The following is a 13,727-nucleotide window of genomic DNA, read 5'->3' as shown; positions in this document are numbered from 1 at the left end:
GAATATTTATAACATTAAGTATTTATAAATTTTGCTAAGTATAATATATTTAAAGATAAATGAGTTTCCTCTCCTCTCTAAAAGAGGGATCATCACTGTCATTTCATTTATTTGTCATTAAGACTAAGGAGGTAAGGCTTACAAAGTACATTGCAACAACTCAACAGAAGTTCATTCTTTCCTCCATATGCTCCTTCATTGTGGAATAGCTGGGAGCCAAGTGAATGGGTCCTGAGCTGACCAATATGTAGATGGGAAGAGGAATGGATGGGAAGGATGCGCCTGAGGAATCAGAGATATATCAGCCAAGAGAATGCAGCTGGGGACTGGGACTAGGGAAGGAAGTTCTAAGGAACACACGCTGTCTGAGACACCCGCATCTCCGCTTCCTCTGACCGTGTAATCTTTGGGGCTGCCAATCATTGTCCCCCTTCTCCCCCTGAAATATCAAGTCACAGAAGTGACACAGAGGCAATTTACCTCCATATTGTAATGTATCCCATTCCCCTGGGTATGTGACCTGTCAGAACCCTTCCCTGGAATTTTTCAGTTTGGAATTAAAGGGAAAAGCACTTTTCTTGAAAGACTTTTCACTGAAGGTTGTTAACAGTTACCTTCCCTGGCATTCCCTAGAGAAAGTTTATCTGCAGTAAGAAAAACTGTGTCAACACACAAAAATGCAGCCAAGAGATAAAGGATGGAAGGAGAGAGAAGGCAAAAAAAAAAAAAAAAAGGGACTGGGAACAATGGAGAGGAAAGGAAAAGGGAGAGAAAAAGGGAAAGAGAGAACTTTAAGTCCCTAGATCCAATGAAACCTGAAGCCAGATCCACCCCTGGACTTTTCAAATATAGGGCTCAATAATTCTATTTTTTGCTTTAGTAAGACTTTGTTCCTGTTACTTGCAGTGGAAAGACTCTGGACTAATTTGGGAGCAAAGAAAGAAAATAATTCAACCTAGACTGTAAGATTCATTAACAAGCTAAAGAAACAGTATCTGTAACTAAACTGAGGTGGTTGACCAGCAGGGTGGCAATTAGTATTTAAATGCCATTGAGGTAACAGAAAATTGGTTGACTTCCAAGCTATTTTAATTGGATGTCAGCTTTTTGAGAAAGATTTTAAGGCAGGTCAGAATGCTCTGTCCTAAGCCCTGACCTGCTCATCTTTCTTACCAACTTCTTAGGTAAAGACTTCTAAGGCTTGCTTGTCAAAATTGTGGATGATCCAAAATTAGATTATGTGAACAGGTCACTCAGTGACAGAATCCAGATTCATGAATGGTTGACAGCTAGCAGAATGGGCTCAAATATGCTGGATTAAGTCTAATGGGGAATCACGTCAAAGCTGATATTCAAGGACCAGTTTCACTAGTACAGGGAAAGGAGGGCAGCGAGCCTTCCCATCAAATCTCAGGAATTTTTTGCTGGCTGCAAGCTCAGTGTGATTCCAGAGTATGACACAGCTGCCAAAACAGCAAACACGAGACCTGGCAAGCTTAACACAAACACAGTGTCCAGAACAAGGGAGATAATCCTTCCACCATGTTCCCTCCCTATCAGAGCACATCTGGAGTTTAAGGTGCAGGGAATAAGAAACAGGGTCCCACAAAGAATGGTTGAGGAAACAAGCAATTTAATCAGAACTTACGGCAGCTGTTTCTCCACAGACACCTCAAGGTCTGCCATATGGCCAAGGGGAGACCTTACTTTGCTGGACTCCAAAAGACAGACCCCAGACGATGAGTAGAAGGTACACGCGAGGCAGTCTTTGGCAGCCGAGATGTACAATACAACGCAGTCCACCCCGGCTCAGGCTCTGCTCATCTGTGAGTGGTCACCTAGAGGAAGCTCACAGCTCTTCCCTCCCACCACTTCACAGCCAAGCAGGGGAATGCCACTGCTGTGTCATCGGCTCTGAGGACATAGCACTGGCCACTGTGTTGGCAGTAACAGGACAGGGCAGTGATGTGACCTGGTGCTACAGTCCATGGGACTAGGAGGCTGGGAGTAGGGCTTGGAGACATGGGATGGGCAAGCACAATCACAGGGAAGTCACCACCTTCTCTTTGTGTCTCATCATCTTGCTTTAAGAAAAGATAGAAAGAAAGGATATAGATTTCTGGAATCCAGCCTTTTGTTAGGGTGGGGTCAGTGAAGAAATATATATATATATATATAATATATGTGTGTGTGTGTATATATATATATATGTATTTAACTTTTAAGTGATTCTGACTCATAGCTAGGTTTGGAAACCACATAAATGACTCCACAAACTGCTGATTTCAGGGAAAGTCACTTTAATAACTGGTGTCTAGGTTTGAGGGCTCAACAATCCCCTGTGCCCTCTTCTCCAGGTAGTCAGAGTCAGCATCTGAGGCTGGCAGCTGCTTCCCTTTGCTCTCTTGCCTGCTGCCCATGTGCTCCCCACCTCTGAACCATCAACAATCCCGCTTTCCACCGTGCACAGGACTGCCAGTCCTTCCCTTCCAACAGCCTTCACCCTGGACCCAGACCATCTGCCGGCCCTCAGGCTCCAGCCAATGCCCCCAGGGCCCTGAGCATCCTTTCTCTCTGCTGCCACCGCCTGGAGATCCTTGCCATCTGTCCCCATCCCTTGGCCTCACCTCTGTCTGGCAGAGGGAAAAATGCTGTCCCTTCCTTCTATCCAGCTCTCTTAGAGCGAGATCTCACATCTCTCTCTTAGAGGGCTTCTTGGGATTTAAACAACATTTTCATTTTTCTATAAATAATGATTTAGTGCCTGTGACGGTCACACAATTTTCTGGGTGCTGGCGATAAAGTAGCCAATAAGAAAGGACAAGTCTTTGCTCTCATAAAGCTTGTATTCCAGCTTGAGGAAGCAGGTGACAAACAAGATCATTTCAGAGAGTGGTTCAGGGCTATGAAGAAAATAAAACCAGGCAAAAGTAATGGGGACCATAAATTGGTGGTCAGAAAAGCCTCTTTAAAGAGATGACATCTGAGCTGAGACATAAAAGACAGAGTGAGCCATAGAAAGATCAGGGGGAGGGCATTCTAGGCAAGGAGAAGAGCATATACTAAGGCCCTGGGGTGGGAATGAGCTTGGTGTATTTGGGAAATTCAAAGGGCAGGGTTGCTGCTGTGAGGAGGTGGTGGAGAAAGAAAAGGAGGAAAAGAAAATGAAGAGAGAAGGAGAGGGGGAAAAGGAAGAAGGGGGGAAGAAGAGGAGCATCAGAAGAGCTTCCTGTAGCACCGAGAATTCAGGTCCTCCCACTGCTGCACCTGCCCATCCTCCCACACTCCCATCCCCCCACACTGTGTTTTGAACTCGCAGCCCTTCCCTGTCCTTGCCCCCTGCCACCTGGTCTGTGTTTTCAAATATCGGAACTACAGCAGTAGACAGGACCCAGGTTATTTCCCATGGGTCTCCTAGACCTCAGTGGATGTGAGCAGGCCCCTGTTTAAAGTTTCCCTGAACTTTTCATGGCAGTTTTGAGTACTCTGAAAGTTAGAAGCCTTGTCTATGTAGAGCTCAAAAAGGCCTTCTTGGGGTGTTACCCAACTGCTCTCCCTATCCTAGCCTCAACTGCAGCCCAGCCAAGACACTCCATAAAAACGGGAAACTTTAAATCAGCAAGAGTTAGCCAGCCACGCATAAAGCTTTATGTGACATGGTGAGCTCTCTGACATAGTAGGTGCTCCAGAGAAGTGCATGTGACTGGAATCAGACACAATTGCACACCATCAGGTTAAAAACAGAGAGAGGAAATAATACTTGAGATCATTTGGGCCACTTGTCACTTCCCAGTTCATGCTCACTCAGGCACATACATGTATTCATGTGCCTGAGTGAGCATGAACTGGGACTCTTGGTTCTCTCAGTTCATCAGATGGTGAGTATTTCATACTTGTCACATCAGTGTCTAAGGACAAGCAAACCAATGGTTTTGTACAGTATTCCAACCGAGGAAACATTGGTCTCTTCCAATGTTAGAGGGAAAAATAGATGCTGAACTTCCTGAGAAATATCAGTTATATTTCTATTCCCCACTAACAAAACTATCTGCAGGGGCACATAAATAAGGCTAGTTTGAATCTAGTATCCATGTGATCATTTATGTACAATTGCAAAGGATTTTTAAGGAGTAATTTTAATTGATGTGATTTTTGCTTTCCATAATGACGACTCTTGAATCTAACCCTCAAGTAAGATAGGACTCTTCTCTTAAAAAAAAAATGTATGTATATATATATAGAATATATGTAGAATATAGGGGCTTCCCTGGTAGCTCAGAGGTTAAAGCGTCTGCCTGCAATGCGGGAGACCCGGGTTCGATCCCTGGGTTGGGAAGATTCCCCTGGAGAAGGAAATGGCAACCCACTCCAGTATTCTTGCCTGGAGAATCCCATGGACGGAGGAGCCTGCTGGGCTACAGTCCATGGGGTCGCAAAGAGTCGGACATGACTGAGCGGCTTCACTTCACTTCATGTAGAATATATGTATATATAGATTCACTATGTTGTACACCTGAAAAAACACTGTAAATCAACTATATCAATTAAAAAACTTTGACATCAGAAAATTTAGTAAATTCCATAGCAAATTAAGAGCACTTATTTTAAAATTAATCTTAATAAAATAATACCAGATCAATGGGGTCTGATTTGAGGGAAATTATCCATTAAGAGGATGAAAATTATATTCTTCATTAATACTTTTAAACTCTAAAAAAATGTAAATTCATTCTTTTTCATTCTAAATGTATATCCCAGTGAAGTTTTTCTTTCCTCCTTTCCCCTTCCTCTCTTCTTCTTCCCTCTCTTCTCTTTTTTCCTCTCCCTCTCTTGCATTTTCTTGCTTTACCAAGTTCTTCCTCATCCTTTCTTTCCTTGCTGCTTCCTCCTTTACTGAGGAAGAGGATGAGAAAGACAAGCTACTCTGACATACTGGCCCCTTTTTTCTTCTCAGTATGAACCCTATCAGCACATCACATGCAAGCGCGCACACACACACATGCACACGCGCACACACACACACCCCAACACTCCTTCCCTCTACTGATTCACACACCATTGAGAAAACCCACCCAGATGACCTGTCACTGAGTAAGAGAATGTGAGACATTATTTTTCCAGGGGAAATTCATTTTACTTGTTAATAAGAGTCCAGTAGAAACAAATGAAAAACAAGTAAAATTAATTTTAACTATATTTTATTTAGCCTGCATATACAATTACTGGGGCTTCCCTGGTGGCTCAGTGGTACAAAGATTCTGCCTGCCAAGCAGGAGATGCAGGTTCAATCCCTGGGGTCAGGAAGACTCCCTGGAGAAGGAAATGGCAACCCACTCCAGCGTTCTTGCCCAGAAAATCCCATGAACAAAGGAGTCGGGTGGCCTACAGTCCATGCGGTCGAGTTGGACACAACTTAGCAGCTAAACAACAACAACAATTATCATTTCAACATGTTATCAATACAAAATATTGTTAATAAGAAGTTTATTATTTTTCTAATACTAGTTATTCAACAACGAGTGTGTGTCTTACATTTACAGCACAGCTTAATTTGGACTAACCATGTTTCAGGTACTGTGACTTGTGGCTACTTCTGGACTGCAGAGTGCCAGAAGAGGCAGGGCAACAAGACAGAAGGAACCTGGGTTCCTGGGTGGACATGTGGAGCAAACTGCCCATCATCATGGAATTTCCATTTCAGTTCGGTTCAGTCGCTCAGTCGTGTCTGACTCTTTGCAACCCCATGAACTGCAGCACGCCAGGCCTCCCTGTCCATCACCAACTCCCGGAGTCCACCCAAACCCATGTTCATCAAGTTGGTGATGATGCCATCCAACCGTCTCATCCTCTGTCATCCCCTCTCCTCCTGCCCTCAATCTTTCCCAGCATCATCTCTCATTTAAAATATTGTATTTTCTGGTCTTTTTGTAATGAACTTATCCTGTATCCGGATTAATACAAGATGGCTAAAGTTTTTTCCTCTACAGAAGTTGGTATTGATCTACATCTGTCATTCTATGTATAATAAGCAAACAGCATGTTTGTAAACATATCAACAATTATAATCTCTTGTTCCAGTTCAGTCAGCCAGATGGAGAGGGACAACTTAACTTGTATAGGTAAGTACTCAAGTTTTAAACCTTGAAAAATTTCAATTTATATGCTTTCATTTTTTGTATGCTCTGACTTTTGTGTTTCATCAAACTCAAAGGAACAAGCCTCATAACCATAAGCATTTATATATGTATACATCTTTTTAATTTTTATTAATGATTTGAACTAAATACTTATAAAAAGAGAGCAAAAGTTAAAAATTAAAGTTATATAATAAAAAGAAAAAAGGAAACAAGAGGGTCACTTATAAATAATTACAACATCATCAGCAGTGCTTAATTATAAAAAAACCACTACATAAAAAGTTTATTTAAAAGACCTCATCCAGCTTAAGTTTTTCATATTCTATGTATATACTTTTCAAACATATAATTTTACCGACATGGGTAATATAATATCTGCATGTAAAAATAAATCAAGAGTCAAATTAAGGTTTTTCTCTTTCCAATTTGTTTCTGTTTCCCCACAAACAAAAGGAATTGGCCAAAGTCTGGCAAGTTTCTTCATGTTTCTAAATTAATCCTTTGGCTTATGGGTGAATGCAATACTGAAATCTACAAGAAGAAAAAAGCAAATGTAAATAAGGACCCGCTTCAGACTTAGTGTCCCAAGATATGTCAGTTATTATCTTGATTTGTTGCTGTTTTCCTTCAACAAAGCCACACCACCCAGAAGACTGTGGGTAGCTGGGTGAATTCATTCCACTAATTCATTTTATTGCGTCAGTATAGAAAACTAGTTAAAAGTACAGATTTAGCAGTTAGACATTCCTTAGTTTGTATCCTTACTCCACTGATTATTGAGGCTTAGTGTCCTCATCTGTAAAATAAAAATAGCAAATTGCCCCAAAGTACTGGAAGGAATATGTGAGATGAGTAGGAAGCACTTAACACAATGTCTCATCCAGTATTAGCTGCCAAGTATTTTTCTATTTCCAAAATAAATAATGATCTCACAACATTATATATATGTATGTATGTATGTATGTGTGTGTGTATATATATATGTGTGTGTATATATATATATATAAAATATATCCTACAGTATGACAGTTTCTTTTGACATGGATTATTTCTAATTCTCACAGCTACACTAGGATGGTGGGAGAAGCTGTCTCATTTTACAGGTGGAGAAACTGTGGCTCAGAAAGGTAAAGTGGCCTGCCCATGGTTACACAGTGAATGTGTGACTGAGCCAGAGTGGAAACAGACCCAGCCAATATCAAAGCCTGTGTACTTTCTACCAGGTGGAGATGGGACACTCCGGGACACACATTCTTATGGAAGTGTGTGCCCCAGAGTGAGAAAAAGAAAGAGAAGGCAAAGCAGCTTTGGAGGTCTCCAAACCTCCCTGTTTAGAATAAATCCCTTAATTATGCTTGAAGTTGGTCAAGCTTTTGAAATCTTGCCTGGACATTCCTTCCCCATCAAGTTCCTTGAAATTCCCCTTTAAAGAGCATCTAGGAAAAGCCACTCTCATTAGCCAGGGTCTGGCTTTATTTTCCTAATAAACAGACCTTTGGACAGACAAAAGAGTCTCTTATTTTCAATCAATTCTTGAACATTTCAGCTGATTTTCTTCTATTTGGCTTGAAGTTGTGATCTGGGAATGACTGGTCCTGCAAATTGTCCTCCTATAAGGGAAGCCCCTTGAGGATCCTCAACTTGTTATTTTTAATCACTGTAATCTCTTTTTCAAAGGAGGCCATGGTCAGAAACAGAGCAAGCCTTTCAGAGCTTTCTAAAGCACAATTATTGCAGAGGGAGTGGTATTGAGGGAAAAAGGGAGGGAGGGTAGAGATGTGGGAGAGAAGAGGCAGTCAATATAGTGCTAACAACTTGGGAAAAGGCTGAATCATCATCTCAATTGGATCCTGACTGTTGAGAAGAAACCCCATGTTTTAATTTTTTTCCATAGTGACCATTTTACTCCAGTCTAGAAAATCTAAAGGATATGCTGAGATGGGAGGGTGGGAGTGGGGCATGGAGAGTGGAAGCTCTGTGGGGATAAACTGGAATCCCGAGGACAAAGGTTTGAGGCAGGAAAACAGACCATTGATTCCAAAGATGGTGAGGGGCCCTAATTCAGTAAAAAATAAAAAAGCAAACAGAACACCAGGAGAATGTTAATTTCCATAGCCCTAAGTCAATACCCGGAGCAGAACGCATTAGATTTACTTCTAACGTAACTATTCTAAGAAAGTATAAGCCAACAGAAAATGTCACAAACCAGGCCAGTGCCCTTTTCTTCCTAACTTTGAGTGGCAGAATCAGGTTTGCTAATCCGAAGTATTGACTCAGGAGGTATTAGCCTGGTTCCTGCAAGATCTTTCTTGCAAGATCTCTTAGCCACCAGAAAAGAGGTAAGATGATTGCCCACCAACGCCTGAGTCGGGCGTTACAGTTGAAGACTAACATTGTAGGCTGGCATAACCTATAAGGTGAAAGTCTAGTCCCAGTTTTCACCTGCTGTCCATGGATACTTAGGCCATCACGGAACCCCTCTGTTCATGTGAATCCCAGATGCATCTCTGTCTCAGTGCTGGGACCCCTCACGGCCAATGCTCAGCCAAATTGGGAGGATTCATGTGGGAATAGAGACCCAGTAGGACTCTTGGGCTGCAGACTAGCCTCCATTATCCTCCAAAGAAATTCTGGTCCTAAACTAGTGATAGTCTTAAGCAAGCCTCCTAATATGGAGAAATCATTCATGCATCCACTCATTCAATTATTTCCTGAGCACCAGGTAACTGCCATCCACTGGTAGACTGGCTTGAAGGAGTGCTGAGAAAACCTACTTTTAAACACACACACACACACACACACACACACACGTGGCAGAAACAAAGTGAACCTGACAGTGCACATCCCTTCAGTATTAAACCATTTGGGTCTCATTGGCAACTCTAATATATACTGGGAACCCACTGTAGCTCAGGCACGCTCATCTTTATGCACTCATTTACTCCCTAAGACCCCCCAAGGTAGCTGGACAAACATCTGTTTTCAATAACTGGGAAACAGGATCCGAGAAATCAAAGGACTTGCACAAGGTCACACAGCTACTAAACCCGAGACTGACTGCGGAGCCACCTCTTTCGCTGCCACGTGGAGCTGGGGCAGTTTTCTCAGGGAACTCAGGTCCTCGGTTTGGGGGAGGGCTGAAGAGGCCAGCGGGGTTACGCCCACTTCCCTCCAGTCCACGGAGAGGACTGGCTGTTTCCCAGCTGGGGGGAAGAGGCTGCAACCGCATGTAGGTTGGCTTGCTGGGCAGCCGGGCCAACCCGCTGCCAGCTCCCTGGGGGCCGGGGCCGGTGTTCTCCACGCCACCCCCACCCTTCCGCGCAGAGTACCCCCCACCCCGCCTAGCCGTGCGGGCTTGCAAGGGCTGCCCGCCAGGCATGGAGCGCGTCCACAAGCGGACTACGCTCTGGGTAGCTCCAGGGGGAGAGAATCGGGAACACAAACCCAGGAAAATGGGGGAAGCGTTCTGGGAAAGGTGGTCCCTGGTTCTGGTCGCCTGCGTGACCCGGGCTCCGGCTGGCACTACCCCGAACTTTCTCCAATGTTGCCCCCATAGCTTCCTCTCGCGACGCTTAGGAACGGGGAAAGTGGGGATGGAAGGGCGGTGGCTGTGGGCCCGTTTGCCCCACGAGTGCCCCAAAGCCCCTCTCTTCCTTGTTTAGCCCCAGAATCGACCTATGCAGGGCCCGGGGTGAAGGGACCCGTGCCCTGTCACTCCCCGCCCGCGGGGCCCCCGGTGAGGCTAGGCAGGCTTCCTTCCGTGCCTGGCGTCCTGGCTCCTGACTGGAGAACGGCAGGGAAAAGATGGCTGGGGACCTGACCCGGCTTAAGAGAGGGGCCCTGGGCTCTGGGCATGGCGTCAGGGGTCTTCAGGTCTATGCTGGTCGAGCTGCCTGTCAGGCCCGGGAGGCGCTCACTTGCTTTGGACAACCCCTCTCTGCGCTCTCGAAAGCCGGCTGTCAGCTGAGGAGCTTAAGAGAACCGCTTTTCTGCGGGTACTGAGACTCGGGGTGGCGGGAGCAGCTCTGGCCTCCAGGGAGCAGGCCTCAGGAATCAGCGCTCCCCTTTCGGTCTTGATTGGTTTCCCCTCCCCTGTTCGAAACTACCTAGAGCTCTCAGTCCACTGGGAGCCTGTCCTAGAAATCCAGGGTCTTCTCTCTCACCCGGGACCGTCAAAGAATAATTTGGAGTTCTTTCCAGGCAGCCTTCCGAAAAGCTTCAGGTTCTTCTCTTCTCCTCTCCCCCGCCCTAGGACCAGTTAGGGGAGAAGCCCAAGTCCCTTCTCTTGTAGGGATCCGTCCGGGGAAGCTGGAATGACCGTCCCATTGGGGGCCGGTCTCGGAAAAGCTGGTTTCCTCTGCTTCAGGGATGGGAGTGGGGAAAACCGGAGTCACCACCCTGCCTAGGACCCGACTAAAAGAAGCCAAGGTCCCCGCGACCCCAGAAACGGATCTGGAGAAAGGCGAGTCTCCACCGCTCTCCTGAAACCGCCCGGGGTGGAAGCCAGGCCAGAGTGACGCGTCGCTCAGCTCCGACCCACACCCGGGAACAGCGCTTCGGACTTGGGGGCTGCATCTCCTGGCTGCGGCCCCGCGACGGCGCCGGACACTGGCTCGGAGCTGAAAGGATAGGGCATCCAGGACAGAAGGGCCCTCGGCGGGCTGCGCTGGCACCGTGCGCCTGGGAACCGTGCGCCCTCCTCCGGCACTGCGCGGTTGGCGCCCTCCGGGGGGCCAAGTCCCGCGCCCCCAACACCACGGCGGGCCACTTACCGCGGTAGCTGGTTCCCGGCTTATAGAAGTCGGGGTCGCCCTCCACGCGGAGGCTGAACTCGGTGTAGCCCTCGCGCCGCGTGCCCTGGACGCGCAGGATGCGGCTGCAGTAGCCCTCTGACTTGGGCACTTTGTCCAGGGTCTCGTCGGAGAAGGCCAGCGCCACCGCCAGGGGCAGCGCCAGGGCCAGCAGCGCTGGACCCCGGCTCAGCCTCAAGAGCACGGGGGACAGCCTCATCCTCGCGGGCCCCCAACTTTGTGCCCTGGCCGCTGGCTCTCGACACAGGACTCCTGCCCGAAGGGGTCCCCGCGGAAACGAGACCTGGCGGAGCCCAGGCGGGGAGCGGAGCTCCGAGCCGGTGCTGGCGACCGGGAGACCGTGCTGCCTGGGCTTGGCGGCTGCCGAGCTGCGCTGCGCTGAGCAGAGCCGAGCAAGCCGAGCAGCGCGAGGAAGGGAGGGCGGCGGCGAAGGAGGAGGAGGAGGAGGAGGAGGAGGAGGAGGGAGGGCTGATTTTGCCCAGATCCCCAGCGCAGCGCTGTTTTGTTTCTGAGCTGGCGATTAGCGGCGCGGTGGTGTTTATTTTGCGATGCTGAATTCCCAGGGTCTGGCGAGGAAATCATAGGATCCAGGGACACTGCGGGCTCTGTCCCACCATGAGGCTGCAACCCCAACCCCCGGACTCTGTGGAGGCGGGTGCTCCAAGGAGGGATAGACTGAGAACTAACTTTTGTTGCACATCTACTCTGTGCCATATTCCAATGTACTGTCTATAGCTTATAAGATAAAGTCAAGCATGTATCTACTGATACTTTTTAAGTTGACCTGTCTTTATACTTAGAAATCTCTCTTAATAGTAGGCTTCCCTGGTGGCTCAGATGGTAAAGAATCTGCCTGCAATGCAGGAGACCTGTGTTCGACCCCTGGAAAATCTCCTGTAAAAGGAAATGGCAATCCACTCCTGTGTTCTTGCTGGGAGAATTCCATTGACAGAGGAGCCTGGCAGGCTACAGTCCTTGGAGTTGCAAAGGGTCGGACCCAACTAGCAACTCTCATTCACCTCTGTGCCTGGCCATATTCTGGGAGGTTTACTTACATCTGCTCACCTTCTCCAATCTCACTGCACAGAATAAATGCGACATTACTTTCATTCATTTTACAGAGGAGCAAACTGAGGCTTTTGACCAGTTAATACAGGGTCAGATGCCATGGCTATCTGAATTTATTGCCCTTCTCATAGCGTGATGGAACAGGTCAGACTGATGGATGGAAAGGAGCAAAAATGATTCATCCATTGGCCCCTGTAGGCACAGTGCTACAGCTTGTAATACTTTTGGCAATTCCTGAAAATGGTCTCTTTAAAATCAAAAGAAAAAAATACAGTTAGAGCTAATAAAATATTTTACCATATAGTACTAATTTATTTATATTTCGATTTACACAGTCATAAAATATAATGTTTACTGTTGTTTTATGAAGGAAGAAGCCCACAAAGACAAAAGTGCCTAAAGCCCAGGGGAGTCCTCATAGAGCCCTGGAAAGAGATTTTGAAAGTTTCAAAGAAAAGCTTGTGTTTTCTTGGCTTAGACTTTAGTTTAGGTTCCCAGTCCCCAGTGACAGATGTTTGGAGAGGAACTGAGCCTGAGTGCTCACTGGCCAGAGCCTCAGGCACCAACCCCAAAGCCAGACAGAGAAAGCCAGGTGCAAGAATCTCACCCAGTGTTTCCTTGGGGACAGACCTGAATCAAACATTAGTCCTAGAGCCTATTATACAGCGTGAAGTAAGTCAGATGGAGAAAACAAATATCATATATTAACAAATATATCTAAGGGATCTAGAAAGATGGTACTGATGAACCTGTTTTCAGGACAGCAATGGAGATGCAGACATAGAGAGCAGACTTGTAGACACATGGGGGAAGGAGAGAGTGGGATGAATTGAGAGAGTACCACTGAAACATATACATTACCATATGTAAAATAGCCAGCTAGTGGGAGTCTGCTGTATTACACAGGGAGTCAACCTGGTGCTGTGACAGCCTAGAGGAATGGAATGGGCTGGGAGGTGGGAAGGAGGTTCAGGAGGGAGGGGACATATATATACCTATGGCTGATTCATGTTGATGTATGGCAGAAACCAATACAATATTGTAAAGCAATCATCTTCCAATTAAAAAGCAAACAAACAAAAAATTAGTCCTGCCACTCACCCACTGTGAGACTTGAGCAAGTTATTTAACCTCTCCAAGCTTCAGATTCCTGCTCAGAAAGGGTGCATGTACACCTATGGGCTAATATAGCATTTCTCTAGAGGGTGCTAGAGTTAAATGACATTTAACATTCTCATCATTCAGAAAACTAAGATCATGGCATCCAGTCCCAAGGCAGGAGGAGAAGGGGACAACAGAGGATGAGATGGTTGGATGGCATCACCGGCTCAATGGACATGAGTTTGAGCAAACTCTGGGAGTTGGTGATGGACAGGGAAGGCTGGCGTGCTGCAGTCCATGGGGTCGCAGAGTCGGACACGACTGAGTGACTGAACTGAACTGAACTGAGAGTTAAAAGAAATGAGGCATACAGAATACTGGGCCTGACCTCCACCCCCAGGCTCAACAGGTGGGCCTGGCCCTGGGTATCACACTAATGGAGATCAAGTCTGTCCTGGGGGTGCCAGTAATGCCTCTGCCTGCCCTCAGTGTGCTCAAGCATTCTAAGCACTCTCAGAAACTTTGGTTAAGCACCCTCTCCTTCCCCTGGGCTGTCAACACACCTCAAGAGCCTGCATTTAAAAAGCAATCTTCTTTGCTTTCCAGGTCA

At 46.5% G+C, this 13,727-nt stretch overlaps 1 protein-coding gene across 1 annotated transcript in view; it reads right to left on the bottom strand.

The window, feature by feature from the left end:
- SPON1 (spondin 1) overlaps positions 1-11,420 on the bottom strand; it is a 311,073-nt gene extending 299,653 nt beyond the window's left edge. Inside the window, exon 1 of the mRNA XM_018059584.1 lies at positions 10,910-11,420. Within this exon, the coding sequence (XP_017915073.1) occupies positions 10,910-11,147 (238 nt within the window). The 5' untranslated portion in view covers positions 11,148-11,420. The remainder of the gene's footprint in view (positions 1-10,909) is intronic.

This window comes from Capra hircus, chromosome 15 (assembly GCF_001704415.2).
Source record: "Capra hircus breed San Clemente chromosome 15, ASM170441v1, whole genome shotgun sequence".
Taxonomy (NCBI): domain Eukaryota; kingdom Metazoa; phylum Chordata; class Mammalia; order Artiodactyla; family Bovidae; genus Capra; species Capra hircus.
The sequence above is the reverse complement of the archived record's forward strand: the minus strand, read 5'-3'. Positions and strand labels throughout refer to the sequence as shown.